Below are 26603 nucleotides of genomic sequence, written 5' to 3'. Positions count from 1 at the left end.
CTTTAAATTTTGAAAAAAAAAATAGTTATAATACGCTGGTCTAATTAGTAAAGTACAAAGAAAGGTTGTTTACCAGCAATTTTATTGCTGGAATCGAATTATAAGATCCTATATATTATTAATATAGGTATGCAAAGTCCACATATAGTGTGCTACTTTTTTTATAAACAAAATGGCGCCAACAAATCGTATTTTTTTCAATTATTGCTCTATAACTCCGAAGATTTTAACTTTACACCAAAAACACTCAAATAAAAATTCACCCCAATTTAATTCTGCATAGAGGCATGTTCTTCCCGGTTTGCTCCCACGAAAATTTTCCTCGGAAAATGTGGGTTTTCCCAACAAAATCTCGAATTTTCAAATTAATTTTTTGGGCCAGTAATTATTTATTAATAATTATATAGCTTGGTGAAATAAAAGCTTTCTTGATATAGATTATAAATTCAGAAGCCGGTGAAAATGAAACGAATATTTTAGCAACAATTCAATTGTTAATTAACAATTTACAGTCGCAATAACAACCAAAATAATCATGAGACATTGATCAAACTTAGAAAGATTATAAAGGTGTGATGCCTATTTAATATTTTGTCGACAAAATATAAATTTTTCATTTTTTTGCATAATCTTTAAATGTTTAAAAAAATTGTTATAAACAAATTAACATTTCTCAGAAATTGTTTATTATATTCTAATTTTAAAAAATACTTAAAATGCGTATTTCATAGGTCTTGAAAATGAATGCTTTAAACAAATTTTCCAACCATTTGCAAAAAAGTTATGAAATAGCCAAATAAATATACGAATTCTCCGTTGTTTATAATTTGTTTTAATTGTTTCAAATCTTAAAAGTGAGTCTATGGTACAACCTAATTAATCACAAAGAATGTCAAAAATTAGTGCAAGGGTTATATTTTAATCAAATATTAAAAATACTTTTTTTTGTAATTTTTAGCGCAAACATAGGCCTGATACAGAGTCGGAGCTAAAATGTTCACTCGAAGCGACTGACACGCAGCATACATTATTTATTAAAAGTGTACATCACGCGGCCGGTCGTCGCTCCGAGTGAAAATTTTAGCTACAGTACTGTGTTACTCTACTTTCACGCGTGTAAATTATAAAAAAATATATTTATAATCTTTAATTAAAATATAACCATGAAACTGATAATCGACATTTTTTTGTAAATAATTAACTTGTACTTTAAACTCACCTCTACGGTTTGAAAGAATTAAAAAAATTATAAACACAGTAGTAATCGTATGTTTATTTTGCTGTTTCATAACTTTTTTACTAATGGTTGCAAAAAAGTTTTAAAGCATTCATTTTCAAGATATTTGAAATGCGCATTTTAGCTATTTTTTAAAATTATAATATAATAAAAACTTTCTGAGAAACGTTAATTTGTTTATAACTATTTTTTTTAAACATTTAAAGATTATGCAAAAAAATAAAAAATTCATATTTTGTCGACAAAATGTTAAATAGGCATCTCATCTTTATAAGATTTCAAAGCTTGATCAGTGTATCATAATTATTTTGGTTATTATTGCGACCGTAAATTATTAATTAACAATTGAATTGTTGCTGAAATATTCGTTTAATTTTCATCCGCTTCTGGAACTATAATCTAAACCAAAAAGGCTTTTAAGTCACCAAATTATTTAATTATTGGTAGATAATTACTTATCTAACACTTTATTTGAAAATTAAAGATTTTGTTGGGAAAACCCGCATTTTCGTCGAAGCAGATCGGGAAAAACGCGTCCCTATGCAGAATTTAATCACGGTGAATTTTTATTTGAGTGTTTTTGTTGTAAAGTTAAAATCTTCGGAGTTATAGAGCAATAATTGAAAAAAAACACGATTTTCGTGCGCCATTTTGTTTATAAAAAAAGTAGCACACTATTTGAGGACTTTGCATACCTATATTATTAATATATAGGATCTTATAATTCGATTCCAGTAATAAAATTGCTGGTAAATAACTTTTCCCAAAAATGGTCTATTCTCCGATAATCAGCCCAGACTATTTGTAGAACATAGATACACCGCTAACTTAATTTTCGTAAAAAGTGGAGTTGATCCACTATGGTTCTGAACGCCTCATATTTACTTTGTAACGAAAAATAAAAGCTCAGTAGGTATGTGCTTATTCTGCTACTATCTACTAATATTACATACCTACCTAAATTACAAAGAATAATTCAAATTTGTTTAAAAACATCATTGGGTATAATGACAAGTTTTGAAAATGATAGTATTACAGCAGTACTTGCTTAACAAGGTCTATCTACATCATGTTGTTTGAAAACACGTGTGCGACCGGTTTAAAGCGTGGCTTTTGTAAATAAAAGAGAGTTATCAAGTAAAATTCTATCCATCCGTTATTTTGACACGTAAACGCTATTTTTTTACGGTATAAGTTTTAACGTATATGTAATTTTAGAGTTATCAAGTGGTCGAATTCCTGCTTCACGTTAATAGTTGGCAGCTGTCAGTCAAATTTCGTATTTGACAGCAAAATAATTAAATTTGTTTAATTTTTTTTTCTGCTTTTGTTTTCATTCACCCAAGATACATAGTATTTTGTAATTTTGCCTTGTTTTGTACAATTTGGATTTCAAATTTTTGTAAAACATATGGAAGAGATCTTAGAACAGGCAATGTTACTTGAAGCCAATGACAATGATATAGAGTACTTAATACTAAATCTCGTTTTAAATGATGATAACGTTCAAAATCAAAATGTACATCCTGTCTTTAATTTCGATACCTTAGAACCTGAACAAGCCAAACAGTATTTTCGGTTTGAAAAACAGGATATTCCAAGGCTTGTACAATTGTTAGGGATACCAGATATAATTGTAACAGAAACTGGCCATACCTGTACTGGTAAGTAATGCTGAGAGGAACTAAAACTTTAAACTCAACCAAACCAAAACAGACAACCAAAACCAAGCCAAGAAAACAAAAACAAAACACCTTTTAACATACAGAAATAAAATTTCATAACACAACATATTTATTACATGAACATGACAGAACTGAAATGGCCGAGTCACTCCGAGTCTTGCCGAATTGGTGCGATTCGCTGCTAACGTTACCGTATTTCAAGCCCGCTATCCGACCTACCGTAACGGAGTACGTTAACGTTAAAATCATTTCCGTTATTCAATATTCATACTGCGCATGCTCCATTGCTAAAATAACGTTACCGTATTCTCCTCGAGTTACTTGATAACTCTCTAAAGATAAAGACACCTTTTCTTTATTTCTTTGTAAGTCTGGCCTCAAATACACTGTTAAAAATTAGAACACTTTGGTAACTTTTTCAGTCACCGAAAATAATATAATACACAGATAAAAAGCTCTATAATATAAAATAAAAAGACTGCTTTTGATCCTAATCTTCTTCTTCTTCTCTTTATAAACAAATCTGCTTGATCATTGGCGGATATCAGTGGCGTGCGGTGACTTTTTCGAAAGGGGAAGCGATTCAATAAGGATATAAAAATATTTTCTTAAGGATCGAGGGTCGAGCAACTTTCCACCTGATAACACTCTAATGCGCAGGGGCTCTCTATCAGCAAAGTACTTAATTATGTGAGACGTCCTGCGTACAAGGACTCACACACTAAATACGTGACGTGTGAATGCGTGAGGCACTCTATTCCCGCTATTTCTAGTGACTAGTGACCTATCATTGATCTGTATTGCTAGCTCGGGCCTTGAGTCCTCGCGCCGGGCTTGGTTTTCTAAAGAAGAATCATATTTAAAAAAAATATATACTCCGAGGCATTTTCCACAACACACAACTTTCACTAAAATGACACTTATTTATACTCGAGGTCTATTCTCCTATCAACTTCTGATAATTGTTGAATGCAGTCTTTTTTAATGGATAATAGGGCTAACTTTCAAAGTCTGTCTTCGCTTGTTGAATTTCTTTTAAACTCTTAATTTGAAACTTTTAATGCATCTTAATACTGCAAAACTTCGTTCAACTGATGCACTTGTGGTTGGGACAGTTAGTAGTACTAATTCACACAACTTGACCACTTCACACAGCGACTTGTTTAAACCAGTAGTTATAAAGAAATCCCAGATTTCTGGGTATTTCTTTATCATTCATGTCAGTTGTTTCATAAATGATACTTAACTGAGAATGCAAAGCTGGGATATCAAAAAATTTTCATTATTTAATCGTAATGACATAACTCTGTGGGAAATTTAGATGAATTATAATTAGAAATATTAAGATTATATATAATTCTACAAATTTTAAATCGTTAAAAATTTGAAATTCATTTGTTGTAGAATATTATCAAAAGGTCTCTTTGTTTCCTCTGTTTTCTCTGTCTCTCTGTCTCCGAAATTATCAATCTTCATTATTTTTCTTTCATGTTCAAACCCCATATGTTCAGTTTTATCCCAAATATTTTTAAACTGCTCTCGTTTTTTTAATTATCGTATTAATAAAGTCATCAATTTGTCTTATACAAAATGCAATACCATTTGATTTCTGTAAAATGTCAAATAAAGGATCAGTAAAAGGAAATATCTCTGCAAAAAATTTAAATCGAAACATTCTTTAAGCGAATGTATGTAATACCTAGGCACCCCTTAGCAGCAGTAACAGTTGGAGCATCTCACTTTCGGGAAGGCGATACGACGAGCGCTTCCATGGCATACCAAAATTCGCGCGACTAGTGGCTGCGGTCATTGAACCCTGACCAATTTTAAAAGGGACAACTGCATGACAAGCGGCGATTTTGAGATTCGCTTCTGCCGGGAGTGGACCAAATAGGTGAATTGTGTGCATATTGAGTTCGTTCGTACGCGATTAATTTTTAATATTTTTCAATGCCTATTGGCTAGGTAATATGTAGATTATTTGGATTAGGGAAAAATTTTTATTAAATATTAATTAATAATATGTTTTTTATATCGACGAATAAATAGGGAAGCGGCGCTTCCCCCGCTTCCATGGACCGCACGCCTCTGGCGAATATATACCTCTATGGGAGGTTGTCACTCCATATTTTGTGCGGTCGACCAATGCTCCTTAGACCAGGGCGCATCTGTAAAAATATTAGTACATTTTTGGACGTTGAGAGGTGACTCAAATTTTTTTGCACAAATTTCTTGAAAATAACTCATATCATAATATTTTAGTCATCCTCGCGCTCAAAAAGGTCCAGAACATTGTTTAAATAATCAAAATGTCAAAAACTTAATGAAAAAAATCGATTTTTTTCTTCGTTTTTTGATTATACCTATAAAAGTATACATTTCTGAGAAAAGTTGTACTAACATAAAAGTTGCGTAATTAAATTTCCTACAATATAGGATTAGCTAAAAATTTTAAAAATTGTTACTCTTGTTGCAAAATAGCAATAATTGCGAAAAAACATAAAAAACAAGTATTCACATTTTACGTTTTTTAAACATTTATGCTAGACTTAGGACTTTCATATTTCACCTAGAAAAACTTTATGATATACCTAGTAACACAACACTGTGAATTTCATTAAGATTGGTTCATAGACCAGTAAGGATCTGTTTTTAGGTGGATGTGAGATGTGGCATTCAGATTTTTGCGGATAAAGTTGAGTGATAACTTCGTTAATAATAATTGATTTATGCTCCTTCTCAAATATGCCCGGAACATTAATAAAAAAATAAAATATTTAAAAATTTCAAAAAATTTCGTTTTTTTTTCTACTTTTTTTGCTTATAACTTAAAATCTATTAATTTTAGAACAAAGTACTATAGGAATAAAACAAAGATAATTAAATTTTCTATCAGATGCGATTGGTTAAAAATGTCTTAATTTATCACCCTTGCTTCAAAATAGCAATAAATATAAAATAAGGGGGCAAAACAAGCCTGTCTTTATTCAATGATTTTCCATCACTTAGGTTACACTTGGAACCTTTCCTAATTCGCTTAGAAAATTTTTGTAATGTGCTAAAACCGTAAACCAAATTTCATTAAAATTGACTTACTAGATTTTACATAATAATTTTGCAATCTAAACTTTTTTTAAAAAATTTAAATTTTTTAAAATCTTGCACAACAAAAACTAGAACATAAGAAAGATTTGTCAACTTTTTTACATATAAAGAAGTACTCTATCTATCTAATGCACTTTACAGAATTGAAATCTGATTATTTAAGCAGCCTCAGCAATGTTTTAAATTTATAAACAATTTTTTGGCTTATAAACAAATTAGTGCTGTGGCCAGGAGGGGGTGCTACGGGCTCCTTTATTTAGATGGACTTACCCAAGTTTTGTTATGTATTTTGACCCGTAGAACACGTCGATAAGATTGTTATAAACAAAGAAGTTGAGGAATTACATAAAATCGATTTTTCGCAAAATAAATCATTTTTTTTTGTATTTTTTGGGTAATTCTAAGCAAAACATGTTCTTACAAGTTTTTTCGTAGGATGCATAGTTTTCGAGATAAACGCGGTGGAACTTTCAAAAAATTGAGAAATTGCAATTTTTGAACGCGAATAATATTTGATTAAAAAATAAAATAGCAATTCTGCTGACAGGGTTTGTAAGTTTAAGTCAAATTATACCAGTTTTAATAATTTGCATTGCTAAAAATTAATTTTTTTATTATTAAACAAAGCTATTTGTTTATAAGCCAAAAAATTGTTTATAAATTTAAAACATTGCTGGGGCCCCTTAGATAATCCGATTTTAATTCTGTAAAGTGTATTAGATAGGTAGAGCACCTCTTTATATGTAGAAAAATTAGCCAACTTCTAAATGGTCTACTTTTTGTTCAGAAAGATTTTTAAAAATTTGAACTTTTTTAAAAACATTTAGATTGCAAATTTATTATGCAAAATTTATTAGGTCGATTTTAATGAAATTTGGTACACGATTTAAGTATGTTACAAAGAATTTCCTAAGTGAATTACTAAGGTTCTAAGTGCCACCAAAGTGGTTAAAAAATATTGAATAACAACAGACGTATTTTGCCCCCTAATTTTGTATTTATTGCTATATTGCAGAAAAGGTAATACCTTAAGACATTTTCTACCAGTCGTATGTCATACAAAATTCAATTATTTTTATTTTATTTCTGTACGACTTTGTTCCAAAACGAATCGTTTTAAAGTTATAAGCAAAGAAAGCAGAAAAAAAATCGATGTTTTTCGAAATTTTTAAATATTTTAATTTTTTTATTAATGTTCCGGGCATATTTGAGAAGGAGCATAAGTCAATTATTATTACTGAAGGTGTCACCCAACTTTATGTGCAAAAATCCGAATGCCACCTCTCACATCCAAAAATAGACGTTTTTTCGCAGATCCTACTGGTCTATCAATAGATTTTCCAAAATCAATTTTGCAATCTAGCTTTCGCAAAAAAAACATTTTTTCAAAATATTACAGGACTATAAATAAAGCAGACAGCAAGTTGAGATTTTTTACATATAGAAGAATAGTGTACCTTTTATTTTCAATTTGAAAAATTAAAATCGGTTAACTAGCAAGGCGTCAGGAATTTTTTTAAATAAACATTAATTTTTGGTGCTACGCGCAGGATAGCGGATACGTTCACTCTGATTGGGCATTCCAATGACCTTTGATGATTGATAAATTTTAATTTTTAGTACATTTTTTAATAAATAAATTTGTTTGTTGCAAAATAAAAGTATGTACCTACCAGAACTTAAGTACCTATTGGTTTTAAAAACTATTTAAAAAGTCACTACAAGCTACAAGTATCAATTTATTTTGTCTCTGTTTTCAAAACAATAAAAACTAAAACACCAACTTAACAATGATTAACAACAACACATTTGTTTGTCCACAGCCGCAATATTCGATCATTTTTGCCAGGTCATTGGAATGCCCAATCAGAGCAAACGTATCCGCTGTCCTGCGCGTAGCACCAAAAAAAAATCTCGGCCCGCTCGTGCTCTAAACATCGCGTGCGTGCGTAAAAAGCATAAGTCACGAACTGTTTTATAAATAACTAAGTATTTCACTCCGGACAATTTTTTTTAGATTATTTTGGTCATTCGGAGCAAAAAGGTCTCGTGTGATTTTTCTCTAAAATTGATAGTTTTCGAGATATACGCGATTTAAAATTTGAAAAATGCGAAATGACCATTTTTAAGGCTTAATAACTCGATTAAAAACTATTATTATGAAAGTCAGAAAGTCACCTAATCAAAGTTTAAAGCCCCCCTACAAGATCCTGAAGAAATTTTTGTCATTATTTTATTACTAAGCTGTTAATTTTTAATTATCAACAATGAGCGCTAAAAGCGTATTGAGGCGGCCGTCAATGTGAGTGCGAGTAAAGCGCTGGTTTCCTCGAAAGCGGTGCCGACAAACTGCGACCGTAGCTTTGCGATGAATGACGTCATAAAAAACTGTACCATGCAAAATAATAGCGGTGGTTTCCAAGGATGCGTTGGAAGCCATCGCTTGCTGAGTTTGCACATTCCATTGCCGCAGTGAAGAACCTTGAATTTTTCACCGTAATCTGACGTAATTCATCGCAGTGCTACGGTCGCAGGTTGTCGGTGCCACTTTCGAGGAAACCAGCGCTTAAGATCCTCCATTCCGACCGTCCAGTGGTGCATCTCAGTCACACTCACATTGACAGCCGCCTCAATACGCTCCTAGCGCTCATTGTTAATAATTAAAAATAACAGCTTGGTAATACAATAATGACAAATATTTCTTCAGTACCTTGTAGAGGGGTCGTTAAAATTTGAACTTTTGCGAAACTGAATTTAAGACTTTCATATTGCAAGAAAAGTTGAGTTAAACAGTCCACGCAATGCACAAAAATTTTTAAGACGATTCGTCAATTAGATTAAATTTTATTCAATTTGTTTATCCCAAAGAGCTTTTTGTCGCAATGTTATTGTTCAGAAAATAATAATGATATAGCAGTTCTGTGGAAACAACAAAAGAAGATTAGTCACATTTTCAAAGCATTTTAAAAAATGATTAAAAAGTCATTTTTATCTCTCTGAAAACATTTTACTAAAATAGAGTCATTTTTGGCTTATAAACAATTTGAATAACTTTGTTAATATTGACTGTAGGCTAAAACTACAATGGGATTTGAAAAATTTGTATTTTTGTACGAATTTTCAAAACAAAACTTTTTAGCTAGGGTAATTACGGTCAAAGTGAGCCACTTCTTTTTATTTAATTGATGGCTACTTTGTGTATAACAATTAAGCAACCTAACTAGAGCCATTTTGAAGTTAAAGGTATATAGTTTATGTGTAAAAGTTTGAGTAAACTTTTAACCTCAATAAAGTGGTTAATAAAGTTTTAAAAAGGCATCCTAACGAAACGGATTCGTGGTCGGTGGAGGGGAATTATTAAAATCCGTGCACTCAAAAAATGAAACTGATTCTTTAAACATATGCTACGATTAATATCGCCGGAGCTGGTTGATGGATTTTGATCATAATTTTTTTTAAATATTGAATGGGTTGCATATGTGAGTCCATATTAAATATATTAATGAAACACAGACCTACTCACAATCATTTAATTATACTTTGACGACCGGTTTCGATCTCTACAATATACAGATCATCTTCAGGTCGGCGTTACAAGTAGTTAAATGCTACAATAAGAGAAAACTTGTGTTAGAACAGTGTCTGATAGAAGAGATGTTAATAGAAAGCCAAATTTAAAAAATTTTAAAAAATTTATAAAATTTTTTGAAATAAAGGTTTGCAACTGTTGACATTTCAGAATATTGGTATATACAAAGGCACACCTATGAGTAAAAATGCTCATAGGCATGTATGTGCAAATGGGTGCATACAGTTTTTGAATTTGTTGAGATTAAAATTTTTAACCATTAAAAAACAAAATAAACATAAGCTGACTTAAACATGCTTCCAAATTCAAAGTAGTAATAATAAAAGAGATAGTAATATTGTTCTAATCTACTTACATGCCGTTACAAGGATTGCGTTGCAGCTTAGTTGTTGTCATATTAGTACGTCCAAATTATGCTAATTGGTTTGTTGGGATAGTGATAGGGTAAACAGACATGTTACGTAGGTTAAAACACAGTAAGATTTCGAATTTGGAATGGATCCTGAAGGAAGATGCGTATGTGAAACGGGTGATGTTTTGTTCGAATGGAGAAAGACAATGCTCCAGGGGTTGCGTACCAATTGTAGCAAAGTATGAAATGTTATTCTAGACTCTTGTACAAATGTGATGGTCTTAGCTCGTAGATGTTATACGATGCGGGCAATCGTATAACATCTACGAGCTAAGACCATCACATTTGTACAAGAGTCTAGAATAACATTTCATACTTTGCTACAATTGGTACGCAAGCCCTGGAGCATTGTCTTTCTCCATTCGAACAAAACATCACCCGTTTCACATACGCATCTTCCTTCAGGATCCATTCCAAATTCGAAATCTTACTGTGTTTTAACCTACGTAACATGTCTGTTTACCCTATCACTATCCCAACAAACCAATTAGCATAATTTGGACGTACTAATATGACAACAACTAAGTTGCAACGCAATCCTTGTAACGGCATGTAAGTAGATTAGAACAATATTACTATCTCTTTTATTATTACTACTTTGAATTTGGAAGCATGTTTAAGTCAGCTTATGTTTATTTTGTTTTTTAATGGTTAAAAATTTTAATCTCAACAAATTCACAAACTGTATGCACCCATTTGCACATACATGCCTATGAGCACTTTTACTCATAGGTGTGCCTTTGTATATACCAATATTCTGAAATGTCAACAGTTACAAACCTTTATTTCAAAAAATTTTATAAATTTTAAAAAAATTTTTAAATTTGGCTTTCTATTAACATCTCTTCTATCAGACACTGTTCTAACACAAGTTTTCTCTTATTGTAGCATTTAACTACTTGTAACGCCGACCTGAAGATGATCTGTATATTGTAGAGATCGAAACCGGTCGTCAAAGTATAATTAAATGATTGTGAGTAGGTCTGTGTTTCATTACTATATTTACTATATATAATTTTTTTAATTTGTATGTACTCATACTCTTATAGAGTACGTTATGTAAGCACATCCCCACCTAACATTACAAAATGTTAGGGGGAACTCCGCTTATCACTCAGGGATATGAAAAATAGATTTCGACCGAGTCTAAGACCTACCGAATATACATATATAATTTCATAAAAATCGGTCAAGCGGTCTCGGAGGAGTATGGAAACTAACACTGTGACAGGAGAATTTTATAGATGTAAAATAGTCCTGTCGCCAGGGGGGGTACAACGGCCTCGTTAATTCAGATGGACTTACTCAAGTTTTTTTTATGTATTTTGACCCGTAGAACACGAATTTTTTGGGTAACAGTTGATCCGGATGTCGATAAGATTGTTATATACCAAGAACTTGAGGAATCAAATAACAGCGATTTTTGGCAAAACAAAACAATATTTTGTATTTTGTGGGCCATTTTAAGTAAAAAATATTTCTACAAGTTTTTTCGTAGGATGCACAGTTTTCGAGATAAACGCGGTTGAACTTTAAAAAAATCGAAAAATTGCAATTTTTGAACCCGAATAACTTTTGATTAAAAAGTTTTAAAAAGTTTTAAAAGTTTAAAGTTTAAAGTTTAAGTCAAATTATATCGGTTTTGATTATTTGCATTGGTAAAAATTTATTTTTTTATTGTTTAACAAAGCTATAAACACGTAGGGTTTCCCGTGCTTTTACATGCGTTTTAACGCATGTAACGTAGAAATAGTCTTGATTGCACTAGTACCTATTCTACCTACTCGTTCGATTTTAAATGAGAAATCATAGAAACATCACTCACGCACTAGTTGTTTGTAGCTTTGTTTAACAATAACACAATAAATTTTTAGCAATGCAAATAATCAAAACCGACATAATTTGACTTGAACTTTCAAAGGCGCTAAGCAGAATTGCTATTTTATTTTTTAATCAAAAGTTATTCGGGTTTAAAAATTGCAGTTTTTCGATTTTTTGAAAGTTCAACCGCGTTTATCTCGAAAACTGTGCATCCTACGAAAAAACTTGTAGAAATATTTTTTGCTTAAAATGACCCAAAAAATACAAAATATTGTTTTGTTTTGCCAAAAATCGCTGTTATTTGATTCCTCAAGTTCTTGGTCTATAACAATCTTATCGACATCCGGATCAACTGTTACCCAAAAAATTCGTGTTCTACGGGTCAAAATACATAAAAAAAACTTGGGTAAGTCCATCTGAATTAACGAGGCCGTTGTACCCCCCCTGGCGACAGGACTAAAAGTATAGATGGCTATTAATAAATAGGGGTTGGTGATAGAAGAGTGAAAATTAAGGGTTGTATGTATTTTTTAATTCTACATCATATAAAATTAAGGTAGATAATTTTGTCAAAAAAAAATAAAAAAAAATGTCAGGGGGGCAACCCCCCTTATAACTTATGGGTATAAAAAATAGATTTAAACCTATTCTCCGTCCTATAAGATATACTTACGTGTAAAATTTCATAAAAATCGGCCAAGCCGTTTCTGAGTAATATGGTAACTAACACTGTTACAGGAGAATTTGATGTATACAGAAGTAACTGTGAATTAAATAATAAACGTGGCTAACTTTGACCCTAATTAACCTAGGCAAAAAGTTTTTTTCCGAAAATTCGTGTAAAAATACCAGCGTTTGAAATCCTAAAGTAGATTTACTCTATAGTCAATAATAACAAAGCTATTCAAATTGTTTATAAGCCAAAAATGACTCTATTTTACTAAACTGTTTTCGGAGTGAAAAAAACCAACTTTTTAATGATTTTTTTCAATACTTTGAAAATATTCTTCTTGCACGTGATTTCTACAAAATTGCTATATCATAATTATTTTCTGAACAATAATATTGCGAAAAAAAGCTCTTTGCGATAAACAAATCGAATAAAATTTAAACTAATTAACGAATCGTCTTATATTTTTTTGTACATTATAAGGATTGTTTGACTCAACTTTTCATGCAATATGAAAATCTTAATAGACAAGGCGGAAACGGCGGGTTCGTTAGGAAAAATATTCCCATGAGATATTTTTGCATAATCACATTCGTGAGACATCCCAGAATAAGGTTCAAGAAGTCGCCCACGAGAAAAGTGGGCCAATTTTTTTTAACAATTTTTTTTTAATCGAATTGCAAAAATCAATATTTTGGCCCGGACTAATTTTTTTTTAGGTTTTTTGGACCATTCTGGACAAAAAATGTCTCTTATAATTTTTCTCTAAAGTTGATCTTTTTCGAGTTATAAGCAAGTGAAAATTTGAAAAACGCGAAAATGGCCATTTTTAAGGCTTAATAACTCGGTCAAAAATTATTATTTTGAAAGTCAGAAAGTGACTAAATCAAAGTTTAAAGTCGCCGTTACATGATCATGAAGAAATCTGTGTCATTAATTTACTACTAAGCTGTTATTTTTAATTAATAACAATGAGTGGTTGTATCGTATTGACGCTGCTGTAAATGTGAGTGCGAGTAAGATGCACAATTGGACTGCTGGAATAGCTTCTCTCTCGCACTCAGCATTTACAGCCCCGTACACGGGCATGGCGCTTATTATTATTACTTATAAATAACAGCTTAGTAATAAAATAATGACAAAGATTTCTTCAGGATCTTATAGGAAGGGCTTCAAACTTTGATTTAGTCATATATTGACTTTCATAATAATAACTTTTAACTGAGTTATTAAGCCTTGAAAATCGCTATTTTTCGTTTTTTTCAATTTTAAATTGCTTATAAGTCGAAAACGATCAACTTTAGAGAAAAATTATAAGAGACCTTTTTTGTCCAGAATGGTCCAAAAAATTAAAGAAAAAATTGTTCGGGCCAAAAATATTGATTCTTGCAAGTTGATTAAAAAAAAATTGTTAAAAAAAATTGGCCCACTTTTCACTTGGGCGACTTCTTGAACCTTATTCTGGGATGTCTCAAGAATGTGATTATGCAAAAAAATCTCATGGGAATATTTTTCCCTTCGAACCCGCCGTTTTCGCCTTGTCTACAAGGCGATTTTCGCAAAAGTTATAGCAAATTTTTTATTTTCGGAATTTTAGTTTTATTTTGCAATTTCTGAAGCAAAAAATGATCGGACCAAAATTCAAAAAGTGCCATTTTAAACGTTGGCTCATCTGCTAAAAGAAAAATATTATAAAGAAGATATTTAATTACCCTATTTTTACCTGTAGCGATTTAAACGAAAAAACTGCAATTTTTTACCCTTATTTGTTAATAACTAAGTTCCTCGTCCGAACTGTGACGGGCATTTTTGTATTTATAATGTATTAGGTATACAGTACCCAAAAAATCCATTTGCAACCTGGCTGCTCAAGTGTCCCGACAAAAACCTTATTTCTCTGGACTATATTCCGTCTTCGTCATTAGCGCTACACCAAACAAGCCAAATCATATTTTTGTCTCTTCTCGCAACGATTTTTACTGGTACCTATTCGTTAGTAAGTAGTGCTAGTAATAACTAGTTTGGACTATTATAAACTGAAATTCGTTTCAGATTTCTAGTTTTAACTGAATTTAGCAGTCAAATGTAGTTTTGACTAGTTAAAACTAGAATTGTCTAAAGCGCACAGTTAAAACTAGTTTTTCCTAGTAAATTCGGACTTTAACTGAAATCGGGTTTTAACGGTAACATATACAGAGTGTAACAAAAATACAGGCCATAAATTTAATCACATATTTTGGGACCAAAAACTAGTTAGATTGAACCTAACTTACCTTAGTACAAATATGCACATAAAAAAGTTACATCCCTTTGAAATTACAAAATGAAAATCGATTTTCTCGAATATATCGAAAACTATTAGAGATTTTTTATTGAAAATGGACATGTGGCATGCTTATGGCAGTAGTATCTTAAGAAAAGGTTATAGTGAAATTTGGACACCCCTTAAAAATTTTATGGGGGTTTTGTTCCTTTAAACCCCCCCCCAACTTTTGTGTACGTTCCAATTTGATTATTATTGTAGTACCATTAGTTAAACACAATATTTTAAAAACTTTTTTGCTTCTTAGTACTTTTTCGAAAAGTCAGTTTTTATCGAGATATTTTGAATAATTTTCAAATCCACCACATATTTGTGTATGGTTAAGTACGGTTATGGAGACTTGGTAATAATACGAAAATTTATTTATGATTTACATTTTTAGGTATATTTTGAACCATATTCAAAAAGAGGCCACATCTCGATAACAGGTGCCTTATCAAAAAAATACAAAAAGGCAAAAAATTTTAAAAACACTGTGTTTAACTAATCGTACTGCAGTAATAGTTTAATTGGAACGTACACAAACATTTGGGGGATCTAAAGGCACAAAACCCCCATAAATTGTTTATGTAAACATATTAAAAAACAAGCGCATCTCGATAAAAACTGCCTTATGGAAAAAATACTAGGGGGCAAAAAAGTTTTGAAAATATTGAGTTTAACTAATGGTACCACAATAATAATTTAATTGGCACGTACACAAAAGTTTGGGGGGTTTAAGGGAACAAAACCCCATAAAATTTTTAGGGGGTGCATAAATTTCACTATAATTTTTCTTTAAGATGTTCCTGCCATAATATTGCCACATGTCCATTTTCAATAAAAAATCTCTAAAAGTTTTCGATATATTCGAGAAAATCGATTTTCATTTTGTAACTTCAAAGGGCTGTAACTTTTTTATGTGCATATTTGTACTAAGGTAAGTTACGTTCATTCGAACTATTTTTGGTCCCAGAATATGTACTTTAATTTATGGCCTGTATTTTTGTTACACACCCTGTAAGTATACATTGTAAATCCTAAATCATGATTTCCAAAGTTCATAGGTACATTGTAAATTATTATTCGGTAGTGCTCCTTGTAGCATTTAACGCATCTAGTTTGTTTATTTCTACTGCATCGTGATTGTAAATTTAGTATAATCAAATACTATTGACTGTAATACATCCAACTCCCACAGAAATCTGGAAGCACCTTGCCACTAGCGCCACTGTTGGCTTGAGTTGAACTACATTTTGACAGCGTAAAATTTTACGTAAACATTCAAATTTAATTTTATAAATTTTTGAATAACCAGCTAATTTTGCTAAATTAAATTAAAATAAAAATAGTTCAAACACTTATACAAAAACAATAAAGCAATTTTATAAATGTAAGGTTAGATTGCTTTGGCTATCCTACTCATACCGCTAGATGGCGCTATTTTTTTGCTTCCTCAAAATTAATGGGAAATGTCAAGAAATCGTTACTGTAGTTCTAATATTCGTTCTCTTTTGCAGGTACGCATTTTATATGTAAGCAACATACCAGCCGAAACAAGCTCTGGGAATTTAAAACGTGTAATAATTTCAAGAATAGATGCGCTTGCTGACCACATCACTCGTGTATTCAGAAAACGGAGATACGCGTTTGTCCACTTCGATGATAGATTCAGTGCCGAGAGCGCTTTAGAATTGCTGCAAGGTAAGTTCTTCTTCTTCCTTTTTGCAAGCAGTTCTTATACGTTTTGCTTGCACCTAGTCATTCAGCCAGCCAGTCTCAATCAACAGTAAATCTATCAAAGAATTTAAATATGTCAATTAGTGGAACATCGCTATTATACCTAATAATATTACAATAATTTCATACTTCTGGTAGAGGAGCCCAAGCGGGGATTTTTGCAGTTACTCGAGCGCGTCAGATTATTACCTACATGGGGAAAAACCTTGTACCCTTGAAATGTACCTCTACCATATATTGGCTCTTAATGCAGGAAAAACTCGAAATCGTCAGATTAAGATAAGGTAAGTTAAGTACATGCAAAGCAGTGTATATTTCAAAAATCTGACGATTTGAGCGGGGCGGGACGTAAGGAAATGGGTGAGTCCCAAAGTTTCACAAGAAAAAAGCGAATATTTCGCGAAATGAATGACAGATCGAAAAACTAAAAAATAAGTGCTCAATATTTTTCAAAAATTTATCGAATGATACCAAACACGACTTCCCACGGAAAGGGGTGGGGGGTAAATTTAAAATTTTAAATACGAATCCCGCGATATTTCGCGAGATGAACATCAGATCGAAAAACTGAAAAATACACTTATTTAATGTTTTTGAAAAATCTATCGAATGACATCAAACACGACCCCCCACGGAGGTGGGGTAGGGGTTACTTTAAAATCTTAAATCGGAGCCTCCATTTTTTATTGCAGATTTGGATTCCTTACGTAAAAATAAGTAACTTTTATTCGAGACATTTTTCAAATTATGGATAGATGGCGCTATAATCTAAAAAAACGATTGTTTGAAATGGAAAATTAAATTAAAAATGGAAAGTCCCTACTAAAATGAAAAACTTTACTTAACTTTTTTTGGTTTAAGGACCTACTCCTCACAATCCAATAGGTCCCCATAACGCTCGAGTAACTGCACATTTAGCATACTTTGCTCCCCTAACATTAAACATTAGCTAATGTACAGCTGTATGGTCACTGAATAGTTTACACCTTCATTTTTACATTGTAATTCTGTAAAATCGTATTGTGGTATGGATTTGCTAAGTGCCAAAGTGCTTGTCAAAAATTCCGCGCATATTAAAAAATAAAATAAAAAGCTATTGAACAACAAGAGCAATTCCTAAACTCAATAATTTTGACTCAATTTGATTCAAAAAAATTTCTTTCTATAATTTCCATTTTGTTACTTTTTGTAAAATAGATTTATTTTGTTTTGATTTTTTAACTTTAATCGACATATTCTGGGTCGCCACTGGTAAAGTCACTTTGACGTAAAAGGTGTGTTTACACGAGGTAACAAAAAATCGGTTACTAAGCTTTGTTTTTAAACTAAGAGGAGTAAACTAAAAAGACAGATTCACACCCAAGAAAGTCACTAATAATATCACCAAATAGATCTTCTTTTTTGGTTGATCATATCGGCCTTTAACGGTAATCCATAAATATTATAAATATTATAGGTACTGTACTGTACTGTAATATTATATTGTACTAATATGTCTCTAAAAAAAAGTTACGATAAAGTCGCTTAAAAAAATAAGATGTATCTAAAATGGTTATACCCGTATGCACGCCAATGGTGAATATAAAATTCCTAATATTATGTCAAAAAATGCGCAATAACTACCTCTTAAAAACTACCAAATTTCATTTGCATATCTCAACCAGTTTTAGAGCAATAAATAAATCGTTAGTTTGTAAGAAAAAATTCAACATCCCGTATCTCGGAAACAAATCAATTGCGGACAGATGTTTATAAAGCAAACGGTCATTATTTTTGCATGCAGAATTACTCCTTAAAATTTGTCGCACTTATTTAGAAACACCGTGTATTGATGAATAACATTGCTAGTTGTTAAAGTACCTAACTTTTTTATTATACATCATAAGCGAATGAATCAAAAAGTAAAATGTTAAGAATGCCTAAGGCAAGCCGCACACCAAAGAAACATGAAACGTAAAACATGAAACGTAAAACACGTTTCATGAAAATAAAACACAGGTAAACAAATCTTGAAGTCCGCCTACCAATGAAACGAGTGTGATTCATGCTCATGAAATATTTTTATTTTCGGAGAGTTTCATAAATGGCCGGACGTCTATTTTTTTAGCAGTGTTTTATTTCCATGAAACGTGATTTACGTTTCATGTTTCTTTGATGTGCGGCCTGCCTAAGGCTACAGTTGAGTTTTAATTTCAATATTTTATATACGCTAGAATATTCCACAGGTTGTTCCATTCTTGAGGAAAAACACACTATCCTTGTTACACCCGGTGTACAATGACACTTACCTCTTTAGCAATAATATTATCACATCGATATTCTTGAAAAATAAAGCTATAATATACTAAAAAAATCACTAAAATCGAACAAAAGGTTTAGAGACATAAAAAATGTCCCATTTTTAAGGTGGTGCGTTAATTTCGATGCTTAGTGTATATTGTTACTATGGAACGCTTACATAAACTTTGAACATCTTTAACAACAAAAACTTGGATCACAGAATATATCCTGTTGTATTCTCTGGCAGATTTTCCATAAATAATAAACAATAAATAACTTTTTATTAATTTCACATCTTAAATCAATTATTTATGAAATACGCTCTCAATATTATTTAATAAACAACTCAAAATATTCCTGAAGCCGTGTCAAATATTTAAAATTGTCACTGTTTTGTCAGCATATTCTGTTCGACTGAGTGCGTCGACGAAGATAGCGAATGTTCGATTTGGAAAATATCAACACGAACATGGTGTTCACTGTTTTGAAACCTGAAAAATCATACATATTTTTGACTAAATATTACCGAGGGCCGAAAGTCCTTTAGAATAAATAAAAACTTTCTTTTGAATGAGATATTTGAAATTAAAATCACACTAAATTTTCTCTTTTTTTTTTTCACCTCTGTAACTTATTAAAATAAACATTATAGAAGGTTTCAGGGACTTTAGGCCCTCGGTAATAACGTAATCTTTCATTCTGTGTTTAAATTTTTCAAAAATATTTATTAGTTTTCTCAGGATTCGAAAAAAAAATGAATTCTATTTAAAGCATTGGAGCCGAAAGTTTGCGCCTATCCCTTAACCCTTAAACGCCCAACCTTTTTTAGGTTCCATGTACGCCCAAGGGTGGGTAAAAAATGTCCACCTCGAAAATAGATAATATATTTATTGAGAGTTGTTAGAAATGGATTAAACTTAAGAATCTTATGCTTAATAAACACAGCATCTTCTAAAATATTAATATAAACAATTTACAAACCTTACAACAAAATTAAAATGTACCTCAAAATTAACATACCGGTAAAAGCCAACAATTCAGATTTGTCGATTTTCTCCACATTCTTCTTTTCAACCTCCTCATTGGCGGATAATTATCTAGATTATGTAATTATACGTCGATAATTATATGGATTATCTTCCTGCCAACGAGAAATTACATAGAAACCTTTAGTAACAAGTTTTACCAAGAGTGTACTTTTTATGCCCACCCATATTTAATTCAAGATGCTACTTTTATTTTCAAAAATATCGGTAGAACCAAATTAACATTCGATAAAGGGCTGTCCTTTTAACAATAAATAATTTTTTTAAAATTTTTAAACACGTAATAAATATGTTACAAGGGAATAGGCATTAGGTGGACATTTTTTACCCACCCTTGGGCGTTTAAGGGTTAATGATTCATTTAATATCTTTTTAAAATTCATATTAATTTTATTTCAGAATCAGATATTACGATAAAGGGACAAAGGATCACGTTTGAATGGGCAAGACCGCAATGTTACAGTAAAAGTAATATTTTGAATTCTACACCAACAAATTTCTGCACGTAAGTATCCAAATAGAACAATTAAGATATCGTTGTTAAAACGAAAAAAAATTTTCCTTTACGAGTCAACATCAGCGCGCTGAAAACGCGTTCCAAGATTGCAGCTTTAATTTTGAACATTTTGTCGAGACATTTGGCTCACATATTCGTAATATAGTAAATCAGGGGTCGGCAACATGCGGCCCTTTGAAACTTTTTGCGCGGCCCGTCAATGCACTAATGTAATTTTAGGAAAAACCAACAAACTTATGAAAAATAATAAATTAAAGACAGAAAGACAACAGACGCTTCAGGACAACAGTTTCATGGACCGAAATTCACTAAAATATAAGGAACTTAATAAGGCAATAAAAAAGGATAAGACAAGACATCAGGGACTAAAATACCGAAGAAATCGAAAATATTATAGGGAAAATCAAGAGTATGAAAGTGATACTGGCACTAAATAGCAGAAAACAGAGAGAAGTGAAGAACTCATGGGGAGACCTTTGTCCAGGGATGGATGCAAACAGACTAACAGACTGAAGAAGAAGACTATTTAAGCTACATTTGAATATGCGGCCCGCATAAAAATTTTTATTTTGAACATGGCCCGCCATCTGAAAAAGGTTGCCGACCCCTGTAGTAAATAATGGCGGTACAGAGCCCAATTTGAGAAATATGTTAGTATGTGGAAATTACTCTATAATTAAATAAAATATTACAAAAAGGAGCCTGTACCGCCATTAAGAATAAAAAAATACACTTTCTTTAAATAAGCTTTTTTTTATCCCATGCCTAGATTTTGTGTCACATTTGAATTACTAAAAATAGATTATCTATAACAAGAAATCGAACTTGACTGACTTGGCAGCGTTTAGCGCGCCTGTGAGTATAATAATTATTGTTTTTGATAGAAAAGTAGATTGTCGTACTGCTGACACATTATTGCCGCACTGTTTAAACTGTTTAAACATGGTTCTCATATAGTCGAGGCATTGAAGGATTGAAGTGTCGATTTTTTGGCAGTAAGACGGATTTTAATGTGGATTGGTGCGTTGGATTCGTGGGAATGTCAGGAAGTTTTGTGAACTAATGTAATGAATGAGAAATCTCAAATTGCATTTATGCATAAGAGAAATGCATTTCAAAAGTGCATTTTGAAATAGGCAATTTATTATGAATTTGCAACTCGGTAAATTTTCTTACTCGGCGGTTTTTGGGGTCGCTGAAAACGAATATGAGGTCGGCGAGAGTGTGCAAACTACCTGGTGCCTGCAGCGGGTGTAATAAACGTCTTCCTTTGGAGTATTATGATAATTTGTTAAATAATTGGTTAAAACTTGAAATTCGGGGGTTTTTGGGGTCGCTGAAAATGAATATGAGGTCGGTGCGAGTGTACAAAATACCTGGTGCCTACAGCGGGTGTAATAAACGTCTTCCTCTGGAGTATTATGGTAATTTATCATATAATTAGTTTAAATTCGTTACTCTTTTGGGGTAATCTATTTTCTTCGATGTAATTATAGTGATCGAAAAGGGTGGTATTTTTATTATAAATAAACATAAATTTTTATTATTATAATATATGTATTTATAGTTAAAAAAGTTCATTATACAAAATTTATCGTAATATATCTTTAAAATTCATTTTCTTCATCATTATCATCTTCTTCATTATTGCCTTCCTCTCTCGAGTCCAATGAAATATTTGTGCAATCAGAGCCTGCACAATTTTTGCAGGCTAAATTACAAACTAACCCAGCGATACTCAACCTTTTTCTTTCCTGGGCTACATAGTAGCTATTGCCACAGGTTGCGGACCGCAATCAAAATGAAGTAGTATACAGGGTGTTTCATTGGGAAACGGAAATACTTGAATGGTGAATAGAGGTAAATGAGGCGGTTCTAGACATACTAAATTTATAGCTCAACCGACTTTATAACTGAGTTACAGGGTGTTTTATGGATTTTGCCCATTTCTTTCTGGACCCATAACTTTATAACCACCAAACCACCCAACTACTAATCACAAGAAAAATCCAGGGTCGGATTAAACAAAATTATAAATCCATTGTGACCTTGAAACAACATCCTGTATATTGAAATTTTCAAAACCCGTTTGCACATTTAGACAGAGCTTTAATGGAGCTTCCATTACAATTCAATGATAATTCCATTAAATTATCGCAAAAAATTGAAGCGAGCAATTAAACTTAGTTTTTTGTGCTCTTTTCAAATGTGCAGACTAATTTTGAAAATTTTAATATAGAGGGTGTTGTTTCAAGGTCACAATTATTTTAATTTTTTTTTTGTGAATCTGGAGCTGAATTTTTCGTGTGATTACTAAATGGGTCGTTGCAATAATGTAGTAAATAAGTATTGATTATTTTTAAAATGAGTATTTGTTCATTAACTTTAATAATTTATTATTAAAAGTTAATAATACCTTGCTTTTAAATCAGAGTTCTTAAAAATGCCAATATAATTTAAAATTAAAGTCATTAAATTGTCTGCCTCACGCACAAACACGCCTCAAACACATCGGCACACTATCAAATAATTTGAAAAACACTTGAAATTTGACAAATAATTTGATCACAGGGCCCTTTAGTTAGCCTTCGGGCCGCATAAAAAAGGCTAGAGGGCCGCATGCGGCCCGCGGGCCGCAGGTTGAGTATCACTGAACTAATCCATGCTCCCTGCACCCGCATGGGTTGCCGCAGTCTGACTTACAACTACAGAATATTAAATTTAAAATGTTTAGTCAGAGGACCAGATGGCTGAGTCATACTAACTGGAAATAATACATTATTTTGTAATTCTCATCCCCAACCGGTTAGGTTCATGTTACTGTCCTCTCCATGCAGCCAAATTTGTGTTTGTAAATATACCCTTTTTAAATGCTGGGTAAATACATCAACAGATGAAAGAATTTTTCCAATGACAATCTTTTTATTTTTAGCAATAGCCATTAAGTACAATCTGTATCGGTCAGTTTTAGCTAATTGTATATTACTCAGTTAAAACTGCTCAAGAATAATCGGTTTCCTGAAACTTATCGGGGCATTGTACATAGCCGATAGCCATAAGAAGTTGGCAGCCGTGGTCAATAATTTCATTAAGGAGTACAACATACAGTAAACCAAATGTGCTTGAGAGTCTGGCAAAACCTCTGGAATAGAAGAAACTCAAAACTCCATAATATTCAAGCCAGAATACCTGTCTTAAAAATTCCAGCACTTTGTAGAAGGGACAAAGTTGTCATGAGAAGACTAAGAATTGGACATTGCCGTCTTACACATGGTTACTTGATGAGCCAGGGAAATCCTCCTTGGTGTCATACCTGCAACACTCGTGTCACCGTCAAACACATACTAGTTTAGTGCCAGCTATACACGAACACCCGAAGACAAAATAAACTGGATAAAGACCAAACTACCACTCTTAGTGAAAATAGTAACTTTAATATTGTGATAATGTTTCTCAAAGATTCTCGGTTATACTACGCCATATAAATGTTGTTTTTTATCATTTTGCTGATATTGTCATTTCTTAATTTAAATTCTTAATTTTCTTAATTCTTGTAATTTAAACATATTGTAAACTTTACTTTTGTAACCGTGTCAATGGCCAGCGTTGCTGAGACACGTTAATTTAAATAAATAAAAAAATATTTTTTACACTTCTTTATAATAAATTATTTAAATAACAGGAAAACAAAATAAGAAAAAAAAACGTGTTCTGTTTTGCTTACAGTGTAACCGTTATATTAGTGTATACAAACGTGTTAGAGAGAAAGGCAATAAATCCTACATGAAATTAGTCAAGAATGTATCAATACTGCCAACCTAATTTTAAGCGACAATTAAAAAAAATGGAGATCCTGAACAAAATAATCATGTTTTTTTATTATATCCTATGAAATTAGAATTTAGTCGTTGCGATATTTATTTTCAGTGACCCCAAAGACCCCCGAGTAACAAGTTTGGGCCAATTATTTAACAAATTACCATAATAGTCCAGAGGAAGACGTTTATTACACCTGCTGCAGGCACCAGGTAGTTTGCACACTCTCGCCGATATCATATTCATTTTCAGCGACCCCAAAAACCCCCCGAGTAATGAGTTTAAGCCAATTATATGATAAATTACCACAATACTCCCGAGGAAGACGTTTATTACACCCGCTGCAGGCACCAGGTAGTTTGCACACTCTCGCCGACCTGATATTCATTTTCAGCGACTCCAAAACCTCCGAGTAATGAATTTAAGCCAATTATATGATAAATTACCACAATACTCCATAGCCATAGGAAGACGTTTATTACACCCGCTGCAGACACCAGGTAGTTTGCACACTCTCGCCGACCTCGTATTCGTTTTCAGCGACATCAAAAACCCCCGAGTAAGAAAATTTACCGAGTTGCAAATTTATAATAATTTCCTATTTCAAAATGCAGTTTTGAAATGCATTTTTCTTATGCACAAATGCAATTTCAGATTTCTTATTCATTACATGAGTTCACAAAATTTCCTGACATTCTCACGAATCCAACGCACCAAACTGCATTAAAATCCGTCTTACTGCGCCAAAAATCGAGAGTAAGGCCTTGTGCTTCAATGCCTCGACTAATAGTGGGATGTATGTACCTACTTATTGGGGTGGTGGGATATTAGCCATTGTTTCGTTCGATAGACGTAGACTGTTGACATAAACTGTTATAGATTCGAGTTCGCGACCTTAATGTTTGTTACGTAATGGATAGTATACAGTCATTTTCACCATAAGTTTCTATTGTGTTTTCAGATCTGTATCTATCCAGCGCAGAAAGAAAGTTTTTGCGATGAAAACTGAAAAAAAGAAATTTGGAAGTTTCTCTTCTGGACCTACGTCCAGTAGTAGTACGCCCAATAGTAATACGCCCAATAGTAGTACGCCCAATAGTAATACACCCAATAATAGTACGCCCAATAGTAGTGAAGCTTCGTCCTCACCCCGTTCGGTAAGTAAATTTAAATAAACAGTTATATTTGGAAACCAATAGTATTAACTGAAATTTATTTCAATTTATACAAAGTTTAATATAGTAGCGTACTTACCCCCTCCCCTACATGCGACACTATATTATTTGTCGTGCCCAGACATCTCGTAACGCGACAATTCGTAACCGGACAACTGGTAACGGCGACAGTTCGTAACAGGGACACTTCGTAACGGCAATTCGTAACTATACAAATTCGTAACGGACAATTCGTAACGTCAAAATTTAATTATTCTGTTTATTTTTGTTAACGTGGAAACTAACTGTTATTACAGTTATAATTGAAAGTATGTTTATCAATTTAACGAATCAGTACCGGGATAAACATGTTTAACACATTTTATATTTCGTGTTTCGGGATATGTATTTTTATTTGTCTTTAAGAGCAAACAAATATTTAAATACAAACAAACTTTTAACAATATTTTTAAAAGTTTATCACTTTTATTGTTCCTTAAATTTGCATATACCTACCTACACAAAGGAATAATGAAGTAATGCGTGAAATCTTTAAGCCAACAACCGTCTTTAGACATTCCCAACTTTCTAAGTAAAACATTTTGTAAAGGAAAGATTATAATTATCTGTTATTATAATAAACCTTGTCTAACAATAAAAAACTGAAAACGTTTGTTTTCTATACTTCCACAAAATTTATTATATCTAAGTGACTACAGCTGTTTCGGCGGAGTGCCTTTCTCAAGTAATATAGTTTACAATGTGTTTGCCTTTTTAATCTTCAACTGAAGAGGTTGAGGAGTGGGGAGCTGTTTGTCTCGAGTTGGTCATTCAGAATTATATCTGTATTTTTCAGTTTATTAATTTCCATAGATTCTAAAAAAGATAGCTTAAGGCCTTTATTTTGAATATGTAGAATTTTAAACTCTTCATTGAAAGAATGATTATGATCTAGAAGGTGAAGTGCGTATGTAGAAGTGTCTGTTTTTCTATTGTTGAATGCCCTTTTGTGTTCTGCTATCCGTTTGTCAAAAGTTCTGCCAGTTTGACCGATGTACGTTTTCGGACAGTCTCCACAAGTTAGTTTGTACACACCACTCTGTAGTTGCTTTCTCTTTCGGCTTTTATTGTTCTTAATATATTTGCTTAAGTTGTTGTTAGTTCTGAAAGCTGGTGTTATTCCTTTCTTTTTTATGTATCTGGCTATTGTTGTTGTTATCTTGCCAGTA

At 32.2% G+C, this 26603-nt stretch overlaps 1 protein-coding gene across 1 annotated transcript in view; it reads left to right on the top strand.

Moving 5' to 3' along the window:
* The first annotated feature begins 2648 nt into the window (after positions 1–2648).
* LOC114329942 (uncharacterized) overlaps positions 2649–26603 on the top strand; it is a 35409-nt gene continuing 11454 nt past the window's right edge. The window contains exons 1-5 of the mRNA XM_050660084.1: positions 2649–2901; positions 9167–9171; positions 16342–16525; positions 20287–20392; positions 25182–25377. Coding sequence (XP_050516041.1) covers positions 2649–2901; positions 9167–9171; positions 16342–16525; positions 20287–20392; positions 25182–25377 — 744 coding nt within the window. The remainder of the gene's footprint in view (positions 2902–9166; positions 9172–16341; positions 16526–20286; positions 20393–25181; positions 25378–26603) is intronic.

The sequence above is a fragment of the Diabrotica virgifera genome, chromosome 9 (genome assembly GCF_917563875.1).
Source record: "Diabrotica virgifera virgifera chromosome 9, PGI_DIABVI_V3a".
In the NCBI taxonomy this organism is placed as follows: Eukaryota; Metazoa; Arthropoda; class Insecta; order Coleoptera; family Chrysomelidae; genus Diabrotica; species Diabrotica virgifera.
The sequence above is the reverse complement of the archived record's forward strand: the minus strand, read 5'-3'. Positions and strand labels throughout refer to the sequence as shown.